This window comes from Mustela nigripes, chromosome 12, assembly GCF_022355385.1.
Source record: "Mustela nigripes isolate SB6536 chromosome 12, MUSNIG.SB6536, whole genome shotgun sequence".
NCBI classification, from domain to species: Eukaryota; Metazoa; Chordata; class Mammalia; order Carnivora; family Mustelidae; genus Mustela; species Mustela nigripes.
In genome coordinates this window covers 32844750-32867210 of record NC_081568.1, presented here as the reverse complement: position 1 = coordinate 32867210, position 22461 = coordinate 32844750, and the positions used below count along the sequence as shown (strand labels likewise).

Genomic DNA, 22461 nt, shown 5'->3' with positions numbered 1-22461 from the left:
AGTCTCTCACATATAACCCGTCACCAGTTGAAAAATTAATCCCCTTTTTTTAGTCTTCAAGATAAAAGGATCATCAACTTCATAAAGCTATTAGTCTGTAAGGATCATGATAAACTAAAGGGAACATATATGTAAGTCATATGTCTATACAAATATTTAACTGCATAATTATACTTAACATAATATACATACATCTCTTTCACACACTGTCCCTTCACATATATTAAGCCGAATGCTTAATGCTTAATAATGAACACAATACTTATGGGCTTGAATTTATACTTCAAAAGTAAATATCTGGGGATCTCAATGTCAAATAACAGAAATTCAGTGAAGCCTGACAACTGAGGTTCTATGAGATCTGAATTTAAATTTTCGTTATCTTCCTTGCATGCTCTTGCTAATGGCCAATAACTAATTCAATTGCAAGCTTACTTCTGTGAGGCTGGCCAGACAAGAGAAAGAATCATGAATTGATTAATCATATGGCATTTCTTCTCCCTCTCTACGAGGAAGAAAGAACTAGCACAAGAAAAAGTTTTAATTCAAGTATGAAGTATGAAATGATTCTTAGCTTTACAAAGAAATGTGAACACTTACAAAGGTATGGGTTGTAATTTTATCATGAAAAATTTTAAAACATGTATAGGAGAATTAATAATGTAATGGAATCCCATGTATCCATTAGCTGATTCAAGTTACCAATTTATGAGTCTTGCTCCATCACCATTCTACCTAATACTTAACACATCCACATTATCACTCAATTATTCTGGCTGATGAGTATTATATTTTTCAGCATGATTAGCTGATATATAGAACTAGACTTAAGTTAAATAGTAACTATTTTGAGCTCTTAGATGTGCTAAGCATCCTAAGAATTAATCCAAGCACTAAGCAGTATGAACGTTAACTCATTTAATCTTCAATAACCTGTGAGGTAGGTACTATTATTATTCCTTTGTTAAATAATAGGATATTAAGAACAGAAAAGATAAATAACTTATGTGGAGTCACATAACTAGGAAATAACAGGGCTAGTAATCAACCTCAAATCTCTGGTTCCAGAGGCCATATTCCTAACCGCTATACTACCTTGTCTGAAAGTTATTAGAACCATAAGAAATAATATTCAGATGTCAATGTAAACTGACACAAAGTTTTCATTCTGACACAACACTCAGATATAAAAGAAAATGAACAAGTTAGAAATATTGGAATATGGTTTTATTAAAAAAAATTTTTATTTGCTCCAAAACATTTGGAAATCTCCACTAGAAGTAGGAAAACAAAAAACAGCAAAGAACATCAGCATGAATACATAACAAATACTTTAATTGCAGATACACTGAATGTATTTTAATATAATACTTCCAATAACATACTATCTCATACTGTGTCAAAAATAATACAAGGAAGTGACACTAGAGAACTACAGAATCCTGGATTCTGTTGCAGATAAGGTATCCTTATTAGAGCCAGGAACAGAATCCTGAAAGATGGCAAGAGAAAAGTGACACGTAATCCAAAACTAGCATGCCATCCAGTTGTGGGCTTTTAAAAATGCCATTAAAATAAATCTGCGAATTACCTTTAGACACATTTCCCACATTAATGAACATCATAGAATCCACAGAGTGAGTGTAAAAGTTGGAATGTAATTTTATGGCAGGCTTTTAGCCATAACTCTCACCTCACTCTACTGTATGCAAAGGTATGAGGGAAAGTCTTGTCATGATTTACACCTTAATCAACATCACACAACTCAACAGTAGCCAGAAACCGTATAAATGCCACAAAGCAGACAGGCCTTTAAGTTTCAAAACCTACTTATTATCATCATCATCCTAATTTGCACTGGGAAAGAACCACACAAATTTAAGGACTATGCAAAAATCCTTTAACAGAGTTTAAGTTTTTGTAACCATCAGAGAACTCAAAATGTAGAGAAACCCCCAGTGTAATAAACAGTGTAATAAACACAATAAGGCCTTTAGGTTGTCACTCACTCATGAGTAAAGCCCACACTGGAGAAAACACCTTAAATGTAATCAAAGTAAAAAGGTCTTAAGTAATGACTTATTCCTTAATTCTGTATCAGAAAAAACCTTTATGAATGTACTGGATGGCAAGGTATTTAACCAAAGGGTCAGAATTTGACACCACCAATGCTGAAGTACACAGGTGCCTTCCCAACCACCTTAAATAATATAGTACTACTTTCCAGATTGTAACAAGCCCTATACCCTGCTTTATTTATAGTGTTAACCACTTAATACACTATAAGTTTATTTTGTTAAATGTGTTAACTTCCTCCATTAGAATATAAACTCCAAAAAATTGGTGTTTTACAAAGCTATATCATCAATACCTAAGATGAAACCTGGCATGTAGTAGGCACATAATAATTAGTGATGAGGAAGTTATACTGCTTTCCTTATGCAGAGTATCTGTTATCTTGAAGATACTTCATTCTAAATGAAATAGAATTTACTTAGGCTTTAACATATAAAAAAATCTGTTGTTCCTTGTTTTGTAATACACCACAGTTAAGAGCATTTGTAACTGCTATGGTCTACAAATTATTCTCCAATTGTTGGGGGATGGAAAAGTACAAAAAGCACCCAGTAGCACCCTCAGAACTATACCAATCAGTGAGGAACCCAAGTGGTTCACAAAGGTCACGAAGGCAAAATGGAAATTTCCATTTCTGAAGAGAAAGTTATGGTTTTCTCAAGTTCTAAATCTATACAATACTTGACTCCCTTGAGGAGTAATTCCTTATTTGCCTTGTCAACCACTGGTATAAAGGGCATGGCAGTTTGGAATCCAATAGCAGCAACCCTTTTGTGCAATGTTCGGCACTTATGAACCATGTCTCTTATTAATTAAAAAAAAAAATACTAAGGGCCTACCATTCATTAAGCACAATGTATAATTTTTTTTTTTTTTTTTTTAAATACAGAGTTCACCAACTCATAAAGAACTATAAAGCAGTGTTACCTGTTTAATTAACAATTGACCATGATGCTCCAAAAAGAGTCAGGGAGGGTGGTCTGTGGTTCTTAAAATCACACTAAAAATGATGTAAATCTTTATACTTAGAAAACACAAAGGCATTTTTATAGTGAAACTTGTTGAAAAGCAACGTTAAATAAAAATCTTAGTTGCATAAGATTAAGCGAAAAGATGGGGCAGAGACAGGGAGACATTTTCCTTATACCAAGATGCTCTATCAGAATGTTCATATTTATCAAAAAAGAGCCTGGTTATTAATGTTTGAGGACTAGAACTGGACTAGGACGTGATTACACAGGATACATTACAGAGATAAAACAGGGAATGTGGACAGAAACTAGATTATGGCATTCCTTATTGCCCTGCACTGTGAAAGATCAAAACCACCAAAAACATGAACCAAAAAAGATTTTAGATAAAGACGAGGGTTAGTTATTTGGACATATTGAATTTAAAATTATCTAAGTGAAGACATTTAATAGGCAGTTAGAAAGAAGGCTCAGAGAGCAGAAGCTGGGATTCAAGTTGCAAGTCTAGAAGTAAGCTTAACATTACAGGTGTCAGAAGCAGCCATGGCTATGAATGACATCACCTAAGAGTAAGTTTAAAAAAGAGAGAGAGAGAGAAAGGAAAAGGGGGAGAAGAGGGATAAAGAGAAAAAGGACAGACCTCCAGGGGAAGAGTAATACCTAAAAGGTAGGCAGAAAAAAAAAGAAGCCCCAGGGGAAATGAGGAAAGGCAGAGACTGGCTTTCAACAGCCTGCAGGCAATCTCTTTTCTTCTAAAAATGGGGAAAATGAGTAGGGCAAAGCCAAGAAATAGAAGTTTATGTCCTCATAGTCTTAAATTTCTGTAAGATAGGACCAAGAGCCATATGCTATGGGAGAGGATGGGACAGAGGACCTCATGAGGAAAGGGAGAGGTTTCGATTAGTCACCATGGTAGGAGAGGAGCCACACCAGAAACCAACAGAAGGCTTGTACTGAGGGCTCTCCTAAAGTCGAAGCTGAGATACTTATAGGGATTACACTTTCAATGGCTGCATGTATTTCACATGGGATGCAGCATTCCAGAAAAGGTGGGTGACAGGATTAATTCAACACTGACACTTGCAGAATGGTCAGACTGAAGGACAAGGGGACAGTGGACTTGAAGGGACTGTGAAGAGTACTTCATCTGGTATCCCATATTAGGCTGAGGCTGGATAGGGAAGGAAGAAAATCTCAAAGGGGCTGATGGTTTAGGAGAAGGAAGAACAGTCAAGAAAAAGGGGCTGTGAAGAAGCTAAAGAGATAGAGTAGAAATAAAGGAGAAAGAAAAATCAGTAAAAATGAGGAAGTGAAAAGCTGGAAAGATATGAATTATCATCAATTACTGAAATTTAAGGATTTCAGAAAGAAAAACTCAGGATGGTGATATTCATTCAAGGTGTAGCCATGGGAGTTAAGTTCCTGGAATGTGATGAAGTCACTGGAACAGAAGTCAAGGATATCAGCAAATTATTAGATCATCCCAAGATGACAATAGGAGTTGAGGTAGACAATAAGCAAGATAGCAAGTTAGGTTCTCTGGCCTTTATCACTCATCTCTACTATTAAAGACAAAAATATTAAAATTTCAATACCTATGAAAAGGGGCACTCTAAACACAAACAAGTTAATGATGGACTAACCTAACTTGATTTCATCTTCATTACTCATTTGATAAACCATCCATTTTCTTTTAAATAAAATTGGAAAATCACTTGAAAATTTTTACTTAATGCCCAATAGCATAAAAATTGTAAATGCCATGAGTAGTGGTAAAACAAAAAATGAAACATTTCTTTTGTAGCATCTTTCATTATTTATATATTCTGGAAATGGAGTCTGAATACTAGTCATAATTTTTTATTTTGCCAATCTTTACGTCTTTAGAATATATCTAAAGCGATAAATTGACTTGATTTTAATCTCTGAAGCACAGCAAACTTCAAGACAGATTTAAAAATAATCTGAAGATATTTGAAATGGTCAATTTATGTCACAAAAAAGCTAATAATTAAAACTTATAAAGCTAAACTCTAATCCTACTTATTATTAGTTATAGAACATCTGCAGTTCAGGCTGAGTTAGAATAACATACATGCCATCTTAAACATTAAAGAATCGTTCTTTCATAGATTTAAAAATATATAATGAAAAATGGTGATGGCATTAAAAATAGGTAACCACGCTGGGTATCTTTATGTAGTGTAACATTCTTAAACAGTGTCAATATGTCTTCTTTTCTGAAACTTTTCCATTTCATGGGTTGTTTTGTTTTCCTCTTGGAAAAGGAATAGATAACTTACTGGTTAGTGTGATGCTGAAAAAAGTTTAAAATTTGTTTTGCATTTGTTGTATTCCATTCTTGCTCTTTCAGGGGTCCTTCACACACAAATACATACTTTTTCAAAATTTTTTCTCCTACTTCTCGGAAATCCAGAGGTTCTTTTTGTGTTGTGTAGCTTGCTCCAGAAACACCAGAATCCACTTCGTGATTTTCTGGCTGTTGATCTGCACAATGCTTCAATCCCCAGTAACACATTTCTCCACTGTACATCATAGCCAGCAAATGAATGTCACTAAATATTCCTGGGAAAATCATTTAGGTTGAGAAATTAGAATTTAAATGTTTAAAAAGATAACCTGGCTACTAAACTCTAATCAATTCCTTTTATGTCATTAAGCATTTTTCCTCTTCATTTAACAATTACCCGAGAAAAGCTGAATTATCACTAATACATTCCTTATGTAATTGGCATCTCTATCTCTATTTACTTATAAAAGAGGTCCATCACCTGTACCCTCCAGGGTACTGTCAGAGAATTTTAAAAAAATAATTATTTAGACCATTTGTTCTTAACCTTTAGGGGATTCTCTTTAGGCCCTCTCTGAGAAGCTAATATAATCAATGGAACCTCTCCTGGAATATATACCCCAAATTCTCCATAAAATTTCAGAGTATTTGGAGACTCCCTAAATCTCATCCATGAAGACAACTTCTTTTTTGGGATATATTCTAGGATCAGCAATACAGTACCAGTCAAGTATTCTACACCTCCTGTATTTCTATAAGAGGCTACAGAAATTATCATACATAAATATAACCCTAGGAGGCCATATAATTCTAAATCATGAAAGATGTTAAATTACATCCAAGATACTTTATATTCCCCAGGAAAAAGGAATACAATGTAGGGTTGCCATCAAGAATTAAAAGCATTCTTATTATGAAATAAAGTTATATAATTAAATATTTATGGCACACTAAGTATATTAATTTGGTAGACATATAGACCTAGAATCAAAAGATTTGGGTATAAATTATTGACTATGATTTTGGAAAACTTTGAGCCTAGGTTTGCAAATCTGAAAAAACCCTTATTTTATGGAGTTGTCTTAAGGAATACATAAATAAAAATATATAAAAGAGTTTTAGAAACCAAAAAATGCTATTAAGATACATTAACTTCTCGAAGCAGCTATAATACAAATAAATGATTTACTCTAACGTATGATTAGAAAAGTTTACCTCACATCAATGAGTATCATAATCTCAGCTGCTCACCTAATATGGCTCATCAGAAATGACTATGAAGGTACCAGAGATATACAAATAGAAGAAATATCCAACATTCAAATCTATCATAGTCTCTATTGTCTTGAATCTACTGCAAGCTTTTTAGTCTCAGAATTTGTCCCTACAGTTATCCCCTTCACTTCACCTCAAATTGAGGTTCTAGTACCACCAAGAGAAAAACAGGGTTAGCAGGAGAGATGACTTTTTAAACCATAAATAAAAGAAATAGTCACTTAAGAGTAGAATCTGAGGCCTACGTTCATGAAAATGATAGGCTACTCTCCATTAATTATGCTTTCTATGAATAAAGCATTATATACATATTATAAACGTGCTATGTACTATGTTTAAGTATAAACACTTATTATTGTAAATGATACATAGATATTAATAAATATAACCATTTCTTTTCACTATTCCTTTAGTTAAAAGATCATAAACCTCAGAGAGGAAGCATTAGATGTTATTCAGAATTATATTTTGTATCAGTTATGGCATTTTGTTGAATGCATGTTGTTTTTATTTTTGTGATCCTATACCTTGTCTAATTCCTCCTAAAAAGAATGGTAGAGGGGAGTAAAAAGATAGAAACAAAAATGGAGGGATGGATGAACTTTAAAGCAGGCTAGAGCTTTGGGAGGACGAACAGAGGTATGTCTCACAAAGTGAAGCCGCTTGGGAATGGTGAGAGGAGTTGTCTGCCTAGGGGACATATGGGATCCAATTTGCGCCCAAGTCTAGGCCTCATTCTTTCTTTTCTTTTCTTTCTTTTTTTTTTTTTTTTTTTAAAGATTTTATGTATTTATTTGACAGAGAGAAATTACAAGTAGATGGAGAAGCAGGCAGAGAGAGAGAGAGGGAAGCAGGCTCCCTGCTGAGAAGAGAGCCCCATGCGGGACTCGATCCCAGGACCCTGAGATCATGACCTGAGCCGAAGGCAGCGGCTTAACCCACTGAGCCACCCAGGCGCCCCAGCCTCATTCTTTCTATTAACAAGGAGTGACTGCTGAACAGGGTACACAGGTACCCTGTGAAAAAATGTTACTAGAGAGAATGAATGGCTATATGCTGAAGTGTTTTTCTCAAACTTGAGCCTACATTAGGATTACCTGGACACGCTAACATGTTGATTGCTGCACCCCCAACTCTAGAGCTTCAGATTCGAGTATAGGGTTGAGCCTGAGAATGTGCATTTTTCACAAAGTCGTAGCATTTATGATGATTTTGATCCAGAGACTATGCTAAGCTACTGCTGTTAAGTAGAAGAGATGAACAATGTAAATTAGGTACTTTCTCCCTTTCAACTTCCCCAAGGATTCCACTACTCTGTAGCTGTAGAGTTTTTGTTCCTATGAACTTTCCTTCATATTTTTTTTTAAGATTCTGTTTATTTGACAGAGAGAGATCAGAAATAGGCAGAGAGGCAGGCAGAGAGAGAGGGAGGGAAGCAGGCTCCCTGCTGAGCAGAGAGCCCTATGTGGGACTCGATCCCAGGATCCTGAGATCATGACCTGAGCCAAAGGCGAGGCTTAACCCACTCAATATTTTTTCTCTTAATGCTCTGCATGGTTTTCAATAAAACATTCCACTTTGCATTATGCAAGTCAGTGCACTTGGTAAAACACATGTGATAATGGAGGATGCAGGTAGGGAAGAGGAGAATAACCCATGAAGTGAGAATGGGGGCAGAAAGACTTCTATAGGAAGGAAAAAAAAAAAAAGGTAGCTAGGTTGATATCCACTAGGAAGAGTGATGTCTAAAATCTGGCGCATCCTATTATGGAAGCTTCCTTTTTTTAAAAAAAAAAAGATGTTATTTATTTATTTGACAGGAAGAGATCACAAGTAGGCAGAGAGGCAGGCAGAGAGAGAGAGAGGTGGAAGCAGGCTCCCTGCCTGCTGAGCAAAGAGCCCGGGACCCTGGGGTCATGACCTGAGTTGAGGCAGAGGCTTTAACCCACTGAGGCACCCAGGCCGATTATGGGAGGTTCTTAAAAACAAATTCTCACACTCCGTATATTGAACTGACCCTGCAGGGGGTATATAGAAATCTGTTAATTTTTAAAAAGCTACCAGGCAATTAGTAATGCTAGTTCAGAGCTGCTTCTTTCGGGGATCTAAAATCCCAATTTCTGGGTTAAGCTACGAGCCAAAATGCTGCTGAGAAGGCTCCAGGGAGGTCCTCAATGGTATGAAAAAGGTCAGAAACCAAGGGTGTGCCAAGCTCAGGAGTACTTGATTTAATCCCTTGACTCCAGAGTTATTCTGACAAGGCTATTTCTACAAGGGCCCACAGAAAAGTAAGGCTCAGAAATGACATAAAGAGGATTACTGAAGGGGCGCCTGGGTGGCTCAGAGGTTTGAGCCTCTGCCTTCGGCTCAGGTCATGATCCCAGGGTCTTGGGATCGAGCCCCGAATCAGGCGCTCTGCTCAGCAGGGAGCCTGCTTCCTCCTCTCTCTCTGCCTGCCTCTCTGCCTACTTGTGATCTCTGTCTGTCAAATAAATAAATAAAACCTTTAAAAAAAAAAAAAGAGGATTACTGAAGACTTTATTTGGTAATTTTTAAAAGCTGAAAATTTAATGGCATAATAAGTAATGTTCAGAGGACAAAATAATTATCTTATCTTGGAAAAAGAAATAACAATCATACTAAGTATTCAGTGCTTTGAGTTTTACCCAAAGTTGGGTAAATTATCATTAAGATCTGGCCACAAAAATATTTTGGTAATTCATATAAACTTTTTAAATTAATATTAAGGATTATTCAGAATTATGCTTCCCCCTCTCTACTGGGGTTTCAGGAGTAATTCAGCCTGTGAAAGACAGGCTTGCTAGCTTCTAACCTACATCTTGAAAAAGAAGTAGGGAAAAGCAAACTGCTTTAGATAACAGCAAGAAGCTAACACCAGAAGAGGACCGAGCCCTATGGCAAAAGTGCTAGGGAACAGATATGTTTTCTTTCTTCCTGGAAAGACTCTTGATTCTTCTGTTGAAGAATCAGTGGAAGCTAGGGGCTAGTGCAATCCAATTACGAGTTAAGAGAAAACACCAGTGGGACGCCTGGGTGGCTCAGTTGGTTGGACGACTGCCTTTGGCTCAGGTCATGATCTCGGGGTCCCGAGATGGAGTCCCGCATCGGGCTCCCAGCTCCACGGAGAGTCTGCTTCTCCCTCTGACCTTCTCCTCGCTCATGCTCTCTCTTACTGCCTCTCTCTCAATAAATAAATAAAAATGTTTAAAAAAAAAAATAAAACAGAGAAGACACCAGTACCAAAAATATCCTAGAGAAAATTCCAGGCCATAAGAGTATCCTACCCTATGACTAGAAATGGGAGAATAAGGGAAATTGGTGATCTTCTTACTTTCTTTCATTTTAAATAGGCTTTGGTGCCAATTCTGCTGTTTCTCTTCTATCAATCCATGTGGGTGGGTAAGATTTTAGAAGGCCATTGCCAATGCAGCTAATCATTGTACTAGTTATCTGAAAGAAGTACTTCCTACAAATATGTCAAAACCCCCATGTTTGTCAAAATAGCATGCCCACTGGAATGGCACTTGGTATTCACAATTTTTAGGACAAATTACTTGCCTGAATTAAGTGAAATAACTTTCAGTAGCCAGTCGTATGTTAATGATACTTAAATCATGCTGTTTTTCTAAACTATGTTTTCAATGGAAAAGCCTATACAAGCTAACAAAGAAAAATATTTAAAAATATATTTATAAAATTAAACTATAGAATTTTCCCTAAGTTTTCTTCTTCTTCCCCCTATTTGATATTTCCCCATCATGATTTCAGATGGAAGTATAAAAGACAATTTACGCATATAATGGAATGTTATTCACCAGGTATGTGACCTTTAGCAGATCATCTGGCTTATTAGGACCTCAGTTCCTCCATTTATAAAAAGATGGTAAAAATAAGTGGTTCTTCCCTCTCACACCTCAGTCTAAAACCCAAGTGATGAATGAGAGCATCACTTGGGTTTGCAAGGCTTTCACGTTATCTTATTTAATCTTCACAGTACTTTGAATTTGTTTAAGAATACATAGCAAGGAAAAGAGCTGGAATATAAACCTTAACATTTTTAAGTGCATAGATATTTATGACAGGAATTAACAGTTGCCACCCTATACTCATTCCTCCCTTCTTTCTCAGTTAAGAGATAATTTTATTTGGGATGGCAGTGTATCAGGTAAAGGGCTATCCAGCACATCCCAGGTTCCCTTGTACGTGTATGAAGTCATGTGATTAAATTCTTGCCAGTGAAATGCAGGTGGAAGTTTAAGTGTCAGAAACTTCTAAGAAGGTTGCTCTTTTAGTCTTCGCTGAAAGAAACATCCTTTTGCCATTCTATAGACTGAAATATAGGTGAGGTGAAAGGAGCTCTAGCATGGCATCTGAGTGGCTCAGTCAGTTAAGCATCTGCCTTCAGCTCAGGTCATGATCCCAGGGTCCTGCGATTGAGTCCTGTGTCTGGCTCCTTGCTCACTGGGGAGCCCGCTTCTCCCTTTCTGTCTCCTGGCTGTTGTTCTCACTCTTTATCTCAAATAAATAAAATCTTTAAAAATAAAGAAAAAGAGAAAGAAAGGAGCCCCAAGAGCACCCTGAGACACTGAAAATGCAGTATCCTCAATGGGAAGTCTTGCTGCACAACTCTGGAAAGCGTTTACATGGTAGTCTATCTACATACATTGTCTCCCTCTGAGGCCATAAGCTGTAGTTCTGAAGATGATGGAGGAAAAAGGTAGGAACCTGACCATTTTTATGTGACAGGGCAACATGATATATAATCCTCCCAGAATTGCTAGAAAGAGATTAGCAGTAGTTTTCTGTATTATAGGAGAAGATATTTAAATTTTTTAAAGGCCCTTTTATTATTTTTTGGTGTATAATGTAACCTGAAATTCATTTAAATCAGAGTTAAGTCTAATAAATTTCTTAAGATTTTTTAAAAACCTTCAAAACAGAAAACTTCAAAAAGAGAGCACATTACCTTCACTCAGTAATTTAGCTGTGTCTAAGTCTTGGAAAGAAACTCCTTCATTTAACTGGACAGGACACCGATAATTTAACATCTGTACCAAGTAACTGATTCCATCAATAAGGTACTAAATGAAAGTCAAAGTCAAAGAATTACAAGTATTACATGTAGAACTGTAGAAACTTCAAATGCTAATTTTCCCCATTCTTTACTCAAGAGAAAATTGGCTAAGATGTAGACCTATCTTATGGTTATTGTATTACAATGGTAGAAGGACCCACTACCCCAAACACTTTTATAAATGTAACCTTCCAAATGCTCCAATTAGCAAAAAACCACGGAGAAAAAAAAATTAACTAAGAACACATGATTCAGTAATATTCTTGCCAAAATGTTATCAGGGGAAAAAAAGGATAAAGATAATAAAGATGAGTTCAATAACAATTTATTAAAATATGTATGCACTTATAATTTAGAAAGATTATAATCAAACTTTTGTATCAAGTGTGACCTCTCACTTCCAGGCCCACATAAACCATGTGTACAATTAACTCAAGTTAGTCTTCCTAGTGATACTTAACACTAAGATTTACTGATTCAGTCAGAAAAGCCAAGATGAATCAGAGGGCTACAGTATTCTAGCAGCAGGGTCACGGTGGTTCTTTAGGAGTGATCTGCTGACAGAGAGGTTCACAACCAAGTTTGTTTCCTTCAGGCCAAAAATATGCTTAGAAATTAATACAGACTGTCTAGCTTGTATTTTAAAAAATAAAAATTCAAAACTTTAAAAAAGCACATAGAATTTCCCAGTTTGCAAGGCTTTCACATTATCTTATTTAATCTTCACAGTAACTCCAATTTGTTTAAGAATACATAGCTAGCAAGTAAAAGAGCTGGAATATAAACCCAGACTACTGACTCCAACCACTTTTCTTAATACATCAAGGACAGCTTTTGAAACCTATAAATGTTAATGATCAAAAATGTATAAGAAATGCCCTTTTACCTTTTTAAGCAAATTGGATTTTCTTGTGAGCCACTCCCTCCTTTTGGTCAGAGAATGACAAAACATATAGAGTAGGGCTCCCCGTCTCCAAGAGAGACATTCCAGGAGTTCATCCCCAAGCAAATCACAGGGCTGAAACAACAAAGACATAGCTAAAAAAAGAAACCTTGCATTGTAAAAATCAAAATTAATTTCAAAATATTGAGCAATTCAGACAACTATCATTTCACAAAATTTGCCCTTTACTTAGTTACTTATATATGAATGCCTTACTTTGAATTAGAAGTATAGAAATCTATTGCTACATGAAAATTAAAATAACTATTCCTATTTACATTTTTTTTTTACAAAATAAATGTTTCAGTATGTTAGTAGCTAATTCTAATATATCTAAAATAAAAAATTTTCATAATCTAATTAAAAAGATAACTTTCACTCAATAAGTGGTGTGGGAAAACTGGATAGCTACATGCAAAAGAATGAAAATGGGCTACTTTCTTACATGATAAGCAAAAATATGGGTCACAAATCTCAATGTAAGACCTGAAACCATAAAACTCCTAGAAGAAAACACAGGCAGTAATTTCTTTGATATTGGCCTTAGCAAACTTTTCTAGGTATGTCTCCAGGGGCAAGGGAAACAAAAGCAAAATTAAACATAAAAGAAAGAATAAAGGAAGAAAGAAAGAAAGAGAAAACACCAAAATAAAAAGCTTCTGCATAGCAAAGGAAACCATGAGCAAAATTAAAATGTAACCTACTGAATGGGAGAAGATAATGTACAAATGATATATCCAGTAAGGTGTTAATATCCAAAACATTAAAGAATGTATATAACTGGGGCGCCTGGCTGGCTGAGTGGGTTAAAGCCTCTGCCTTAGGCTCAGGTCATGATCCCAGGGTCCTGGGATCGAGTCCCACATGGGGCTCTCTGCTCAGCAGGGAGCTTGCTTCCTCCTCTCTCTCTGCCTGCTTCTCTGCCTACTTGTGATCTGTGCCTGTCAAATAAATAAATAAAATCTTAAAAAAAAAAAAAAGAACATATACAACTTAACACACACACACACACACACACACACACACACAAAACAAATCATCTGACCAAAGAGTGAAGAGAGGACCTGAGCAGATATTTTTCAAAAGAAGACATACAGAGACGGCGAAAGGGCACATGAAGATGCTCAACATCACTAACCATCAGGGAAATGCAAATCAAAACAACGAGATATCACCTTGTACCTATCAGAATGGCTAGAATCAAAAAGACAAGAAATAACAAGTGGGGGCGCCTGGGTGGCTCAGTGGGTTAAAGCCTCTGCCTTTGGCTCAGGTCATGATCCCAGGGTCCTGGGATCCAGCTCTGCACTGGGCTACTGGGCTTTCTGCTCGAGAGGGAGCCTCCTCCTCTCTCTCTGCCTACTTGTGATTTCTGTCAAATAAATAAATAAAATCTTTAAAAAAAGAAAAGAAAAATAACAAGTGTTGGTAAGGATGTGGAGAAAAAGGAATCATCATACACTGTAGGTGGCAATATAAATCAGTGCAGCCACTGTAGAAAACATATGGAGGTTCCTCAAAATAAAAACAGAACTACCATCTGATCCACTGATGGATCCACTAGTATGTAATTCCATTAGTGCGTATTTACCCAAAGCAAAGACTAACTTGAAAAAAAAAATACACAAACTCCTATGTTTATTATAGCATGATTTACAATAGCCAAGATATGGAAGCAATCCAAATGTCCATCTATAGATAAATGGGTAAAGATGTGGTGTATATATACAAAGGATTATTATTCAACCATAAAAAAGAATGAGATCTTGCCATTTTTGACAACATGGGCAGACTCAGTATCATGCTAAGTGAAATAAGTCAGACAGAGAAAGACAAATACCATATGATTTCACTAACATGTGAAATCTAAAACAAAACAAAACAACTGAAAAAACAAACAAAAAGCAGAATCAGACTCAACTACAGAGAACAAAATGATGGTTGCCAGAGGGATGGGCAAAATGGGTGAAGGTGAGTACAGGCTTCCAGTTATGGAATGAGTTAAGTCACAGGGGAAAAAGGTACAATGGTACTGAAATAGCCTTGTAAGATGTAGCTACACTTATGAGCATAGCATAACATACAGAGCTGTCGAATCACTATCTTGTACACTTTAAACTAATGTGACATTGTATGTCAACAAGATCTCAATAAAAAATAATTTTAAAAAAGGGTAACTTTTCAGAAATATGTTAGCTGAAACAAGATCACACTTATCTGTACAACTGCTAGAATAAAATAATGAAGATGTATAAAAAAACAGTTTTAATAAATTGAACCTTTTAGTGATGCCTGGGTGGCTCAGTGCATTAAGCATCTGCCTCCTGCTCAGGTCACGATCCCTGCGTCCTGGGATGGAGTTCCACATCCCGCTTAGCCAGGAGCCTGCTTGTCCCTCTGCCTCTGCCCCTCCTCTCTCCACTCTTGCTTTCTCACATGTGCACACACTCTTTCTCTCTCTCTCTAATAAATAAAATCTTTTTTTTTTTTTAAGATTTTATTTATTTATTTGACAGAGACCACAAGTAGGCAGAGAGAGAAAGAGAGAGAGAGAGAGAAGCAGGCTCCCTGCTGAGCAGAGAGCCCAATGTGGGACTCGGTCCCAGAACCCTGAGATCATGACCTGAGCCGAAGACAGCGGCTTAACCCACTGAGCCACCCAGGTGCCCTCAAATAAATAAAATCTTAAACAAATACATAAGCAAGGCTATTTCCTGAGTTAAGATTTCTAAAATGAGGTTGTTGTGATTTCATTCTTTATTCCTATTAAAAAAAAATAAATCAACCAAACTTTTACTATGATGTATCATTTAAAATTTGGGATTATGTTTTTCCACAGTTAGCATCCCCCAATAAACACATAGAGGAAAAAAAAAATATCCTAGGTAAAGAGAGCCAGCAGGCAGTTAAAGAATTATTTGCTTAAAAGAGTAGCAGGGTCTAGAGATAAAAATCTTGGAATCATCTAAACAGGACTCTAAAAAGCATGTGAACAAGTTATGAAGCAAAGACAGAACAGAGAGGATCAGAGATGAGGAAGATATCCTTGGCAAGGGCCTATCCTTCCAGGATGGCAGAGAGGGGCGATGCCTGGGAAAGAATAAGAGCAAGGCCCTGAGACATGAAGAGGAGCCTGCAGGACCTCAAACGGATGGTGTAATCAAAGGGAAGGAAAGCAGCAAATGTCCAGGGGGATGAGAACTGTAAAAAGGACATAAGAGATGTGGTAATTAGATCACTGGGGACTTTAGGGAAAACAGTACCTGCAAAAGTAAAGGGAACAGAAACAGCAAATATCTGTGTTTGGAAAATCATCAGGCACCATCAATTACAACACAATTCCATCATGCAAATATTCTGAAACATATATGTGATACTTTGTTATGACGCTGGTCTGAAGTGTTAAACTCTCATATATCACTCCTTTAATCTTAATTTAAAATAGAGACAAACACACATTCCAGAGGAAAAACTACAGATTCTGAAGAGCAATACAGCAAGAATCAGCACCATTTCAGTATAATTTATAGGACTGCAAAACTTACTTTTGGATGCATATTATTTTCTTTAACTAAAATTTCTGGTTCTGAAAGAAAACTGATCAGCTCTTTTACTTTCTGTGAAGAATCTTCAGGAAAATCTTCATCTACTAGTTTGTTCTCCTCAAAATATGTCATGTCCAAGATTGCCTGAAATAAAAGGGAAAAAAAAGAATATTCATAAAAAATGAGTAATTCGTACAGTTTAACCTTACATATACAGATGCTTTATTAGACAGTTAAATCTTCAGCACAATATTTAAATTTGAAAAGTTGGAAAAAATGTCTAAAAAATATTATCTGTGTATGTAAAGAATCTATAAATATATAGAACAATATAATCTGAGATGCACTTTATAGGAAACTTCATAGATATTTTACTAAAATACTGATATAATGATCTTGCTTCTCTCAAAAAAATAAGTAAATAAAATGGACACTTTGGATAAGCTAATCACATATAATTATGAAAAATAAAATTATTATGCTCTTTGCAATTTACTCATAATACTTCTTGAACATTTTCTTAATGCTTGCTATATCAATTTAAGGTCAATAGCTCTAGTTTTACATATTTAATCTTCAAAGGATTTGCTTCCTCAAGTGCGGAACCAGCATTTGGGTGATATGTATCCTACCACCCAATAAAGGCAGCATTATCACCAACATTATGCAATTTAAACACCAAATCCCTAGCATTCCTAAATACAGGGATGCTCTGTTCAAGTACCTTAAAACTAACCAACCCTTTCTCTTTTTTTAATTTATTAGACCAAGACTAAGGAAACTGAGTTCTACCACTAATCACCTAACTAACCCAGGACAAGACTATTTTCTTTTGTTGTTAAAATGAAGAAATTGCTTTTCAAAGCTCCTTGCTTTGAGGATAAAATAAATTAACATCTGTAAAGCACATAGAACTAGCACACAGGATTACTTAATTGCTAAGTGTTCTTGTTTGGAAGGCTTAATCCACAAAGGGCAAGATCATTATCTTATGGATAATTACCTGTTGATTCAGAACCAAAATTAGGGTCCAAGGAAGCCTAGAGAATTTAAATCTATATCTCTAGGCCTTTCATCTTATCTTTAGGAGTAAATTAAAACATTTAGGGTCACTTGGCTGGCTCAGTCAGTAGAACATGTGACACTTGTCTCAGGGTCATGAGTTTAAAGCCCCATGTTGGGCATGGAGCCTACAAAAATAAATAAATAATAAATAAAATGTTGAGAACTCTCCCACGTGAAAGACATGAAACAAGCACTGAGTCTTCCAAAGGGAAAGTAAGCCAGGCAAAGCTCTGACAAATAACAGCAGGCCTTTGAGGTTTTTGAGTCCAGTTTTTACAGGCTCATTGAACCATGATATCTGAAGGCAGAACCCAGCTTCCTAATAGAAAACAGAGTGCCAGGCACCTAAGTGCTACACGTGTGTACTTGGGAAGCTTATCCAAATTTAGTTCCTATAACCACTTCATCTTTATTATATCTTCGCAATCATGTAAGAGCCTGGGAAACACTCGGTCAACTATAAAGTGCTACAGGAATGTTAGTTACATAATGGAATTATGTTTCTTTTTTTTTTTTTTAAAGATTTTATTTATCTATTTTTTTTTAACTGATTTCTTTCTTTCTTTTCTTTTTTTTTTTTTTTAAGGATTTTATTTATTTATCAGAGAGAGAGAGAGGGGAGAGAGCAAGCACAGGCAGAAAGAATGGCAGGCAGAGGCAGAGGGAGAAGCAGGCTCCCCGCCGAGCAAGAAGCCTGATGTGGAACTCGATTCCAGGACGCTGGGATCATGACCTGAGCCGAAGGCAGCTGCTTAACCAACTGAGCCACCCAGGCGTCCCATAAAGATTTTATTTATCTATTTGACAGACAGAGATCACAAGTAGGCAGAGAGGCAGGCAAAGAGAGAGAGAGGAAAGCAGGCTCCCTGCTGAGCAGAGAGCCCAGGACCCTGGGAACATGACCCGAGCCAAAGGCAGAGGCTTTAATCCACTGAGCCACCCAGGTGCCCCTGGAATTATGTTTCTTAATGTCAGCTTGCCTCAGCAGTGTTTGAAAAAACCAAGAAAATAGGTCTTGTCCATAAAGTGACTGGAATTTTAAAGTAAAAAATGGGGGTGGGGTACAGAAAAATCTTATAGACCTACATGACACTTGCAGGAGAGTTATGTCGAAAATCCTAAGAAAAGATGAATTTCAGGAGGAAAAAAATAATCAGGGATTTGACAGAGATCTTCATTCTTTCCTAATAACCTTCATGAACTTGGAAATTGCATGTATTTGAGTTGGCTTAATTATATATATAGAGAAGAAATTCTGTGATCTCCAAGATTTTTTTCCCTTAATACATTAGATAATAAATCTTACTTTTTTGTATATCGCCTCAAAGTTTCAAGTCCATATGTTTTATATATATATATAGGTCTTTTTGAGAAAAATTAAACACTTTGTTTTTATTTTAAAGTTATTATTTAGAAGTAATCTCTACACCCAACAGGGTGCTCTAACTTACAACCTCCAGATGAAAAGCTGCATGGTCTACCAACTGAGTCCGCCAGGTGCCCCCCAAGTCAAACACGTTAAATAGAGAATAAACTAGTTTCGCCACATGTAAACTTCAGAGTCAGTCATCTCATATAGGCAATCTTCTCCATAATATGTCAGAAATCACATCTGTTTCAGTACCTGTGTGTAAAGTTCTAGAAGATTTGATGGATTTGAACATTCTTTGTCTTCTCCACACAGAAGTTTCAATTTTTCTAGAGCCGCAGAGGCCCGAATTAGAAAGTGATCTATTAAGAGATAAAAATGTGAAGATTAGTTCATATAGTTTCAAAATGTTAAAGAGAAAAAAAGTGTACCTGAAATGATACTGTGTTATAGCACTGAAGCAGCATGGTATTAATAATATCTTTGTAAAACCTAAGTACTGGGGCGCCTGGGTGGCTTAGTCCTTAAATATCTGTCTTTAGCTCTGGTCATGATCCCAGGTTTCTGGGACTGAGCCCCAAATTGGGCTCCCTCCTTGGCGGGAAGCCTGCTTCTCCCTCTTCCACTCCCCTTGCTTGTGTTCCCTCTCTCACTGTCTCTCTCTTCAAATAAATGGAAAAAAATCTTTAAAAACCCCAAAAAACATGAAATATCATAATGCCTAATCCTTCATAACAAATTTATCATGGTAATTTATTCTGGAGAGCTAGAATGGACTTCTAGATTCAGTTGTCATTTCTTAAATGCAATTTGTAGGGGCGCCTGGGTGGCTCAGTGGGTTAAGCCTCTGCCTTTGGCTCAGGTCATGATCTCAGGGTCCTGGGATCGAGTCCCGCATCGGGCTCTCTGCTCGGCAGGGAGCCTGTTTCCTCCTCTCTCTCTGCCTCCCTCTCTGCTTACTTGTGATCTCTGTCTGTCAAATAAATAAATAAAATCTTTAAAAAAAAAAAAAAAATGCAATTTGTATTTTCATTTTCATGATGCTTCTTTTATGATGCTCACACACAATATTTAAGTAATAAATGTAACTTTTATTGGAATAGTACAAGCAATATACATAAATCTACACAAAGGGCTTCCACTGAACTTGTAATTTCATAAATGAATTTTCTACAACAGGATTAAATCAAATGCCTCACAAAATGTAAGCTGAGCAATTATAACTTTATCCCGTGTCTATGTATTTATATATGTAAATAGCTGTTACAATTAATTAAAATTACATAATCTATCTGCATATTTTATTCCTTTAAAAACCTCGAAATGGAAAAAAATTACCTAATTCTTTCAAAGAAGCAATTGAGTATTCTATTATGTCCTCTAGAAACAATTCACCCTCTCTCTCCTCTACATTGTCCACCTTCTCCCTCTTCTTTAATGTCATATTCCCTTTGCTTCTACGGTTTCACTTTTTCTTATGGATTTTTCCTCCCTAACCTATAAAGTGTCCATACCAAGGTGCTAGGTGTCTACCCTCTGTACCATCTCATGTCAAATTTAGACATGGCCACTATCATGATATTAAAGTCCTTGGGTTTGCCCCTCTGTGCTTCCTTCATGAAATATGAACCCTTTCCAACACTAGCCAATGGACAGAAAATGTAATACTTGGTCCAGGCCCATCTGATTCAGCTTTAGCACTTATACAAATAGCTAAGCTGTTCACTGTTGAAGTAAAGGCACTACCAGCTTTAGTGAAGTCTGCTGGTAATCATACAATGACCTCAAGTTTTCCTAGAAGAGGCCTAATCTGTATCTAAATCAGATTCTGATTGCTTTTTCTTTTTTTTTTTTTTAAGATTTTATTTATCTATTTGAGAGAAAGAGTGCGAGAGAAAGAGGGAGAGAAGAGAGAGAGAAAGAGAGAGAGAGAGAGAAACTGAACAGGGGCAGAAGGAGAGGGAGCAGCAGACTCCCTGCCAAGCAGGAGCCCGTAGTGGGGCTCATCCTGGGATCATGACCCGAGCCCGAGGCAGACACTAAACTGAGCCACCCAGGTGCCCCTCTGATTGCTTTTAAAGTCCACTATTCACATGAACTGAAAAGTACTTTGTTAGTACTGCCCTCCCTCCAGAGCCCATAATTAGCATCTATACAACCCCAAAAAAGAAAAACAAAGACTACTGTGAAGTGAAATTATACGGAACATGGCACTCCTTAGAAACGGAGTTGGTGGGCGCCTGGGTGGCTCAGTGGGTTAAGCCGCTGCCTTCGGCTCAGGTCATGATCTCAGGGTCCTCGGATCGAGTCCCGCATCAGGCTCTCTGCTCAGCAGGGAGCCTGCTTCCTCCTCTCTCTCTCTGCCTGCCTCTCTGCCTACTTATGATCTCTCTCTGTCAAATAAATAAATAAAATCTTTAAAAAAAAAAAAAAGAAAGAAACTGAGTTGGTATTTTCTTTTTAAATTGCAAGATTATTTTAAATGTAAAGACTTGCACTGAATTCAGTAAGCCACTGCTGAAGGAGTAGTTCACATAAACTCTAAGTACAGTGGAGGGGGGATAATGGCTCATATTTTAGCAAACTTTGATAAAATGCAATACTTTCACCAGAACCATTCAGTGAAAGAAACACTTGGCAAGGGACAGACAAGTGATTATTACATAATCCTGAAAAAAAGTCCACCTCATGGCATACCTCCATATAGTAAACACAGCATGTTTGTACAATGTGAAATAAAAAACAAAAATTGACTCAGTAATAAAAAGAGCATTCTTAGATGGAATATGTAGCCACAGTCCAGCTAATCTGATCTGAGGTAGAAAACAGGAACTATCAATCCCTATAACTTAATAAAAATACATAGTTGTTACATTAAAGGGCACATTTTGAGTGAATATTATTTTTGTTGTGTGGAAAAGAATGTCAAGTTCAGGGGCAGCTGAGTGGCTCAGTCCCTTAAGCATCTGCCTTCCATGCAGGTCATGATCCCAGGGTTCTGGGGTCAAGCCCACTGGGTTCCCTGCTCAGTGGGGAGTCTGCTTCTCTTTCTTCCTCTGCCTCTCCCCCTCTGTTCCTGCTTTGTCTCTTGATTTTTCTCTCTCTTGAATAAATAAAATCTTAAAAAAAAAGAATGCCAACTTCAGTTCAAACATGAAACCACGTTTTAAACTTCATAAAATAAAAATATCTTGCTATTAATACTGATTAATGGCTCATAACATGGATCACTATCATTTTAATTTTAGTAAATTTTCACAACTTTAAAGTGTCCCAACAAGGAGCACCTGACTGGCTCAGTCGGTAGAGCATGCAACTCTTGATCCTATGGTTATAGGTTCGAGCCCCATGTTGTATGTAGAGATTACTTAAAAATAAAATCATTTGGTGCCTGGTTGGCTCAGTGGGTTAAAGCCTCTGCCTTCAGCTCAGGTCATGATTCTAGGGTCCTGAGATCGAGCCCCACATGAGGCTCTCTCCTTAGCAGGGAGCCTGCTTCCCTCTCTTCCTGCCTGCCTCTCTGTCTACTTGTGATCTCTGCCAAATAAATAAAATCTTAAAAATAAAATAAAATAAAATAAAATAAAATCTTTAAAAATAAAATCTCTGGGCGCCTGGGTGGTTCAGTGGGTTAAGCCGCTGCCTTCGGCTCGGGTCATGATCTCAGGGTTCTGGGATCGAGTCCTGTGTCGGGCTCTCTGCTCAGCAGGGAGCCTGCTTCTCTCTCTCTCTCTCTCTCTCTCTCTCTGCCTGCTTCTCCGTCTACTTGTGATTTCTGTCAAATAAATAAATAAAATCTTAAAAAAATAAA

General features: G+C 36.8%; 1 protein-coding gene across 4 annotated transcripts in view; it reads right to left on the bottom strand.

Moving 5' to 3' along the window:
• Positions 1-1212: 1212 nt before the first annotated feature.
• The window catches only part of RIMOC1 (RAB7A interacting MON1-CCZ1 complex subunit 1), a 43363-nt gene continuing 22114 nt past the window's right edge, over positions 1213-22461 (bottom strand). For all 4 annotated transcript variants that reach the window (XM_059417059.1, XM_059417062.1, XM_059417060.1 and 1 more), the window contains 5 exons: positions 18906-19012; positions 16217-16360; positions 12615-12746; positions 11621-11735; positions 1213-5633 (listed from right to left, as the gene is read on the bottom strand). In XM_059417059.1, the coding sequence (XP_059273042.1) occupies positions 5347-5633; positions 11621-11735; positions 12615-12746; positions 16217-16360; positions 18906-19012 (785 nt within the window). In that variant the 3' untranslated portion in view covers positions 1213-5346. The remainder of the gene's footprint in view (positions 5634-11620; positions 11736-12614; positions 12747-16216; positions 16361-18905; positions 19013-22461) is intronic.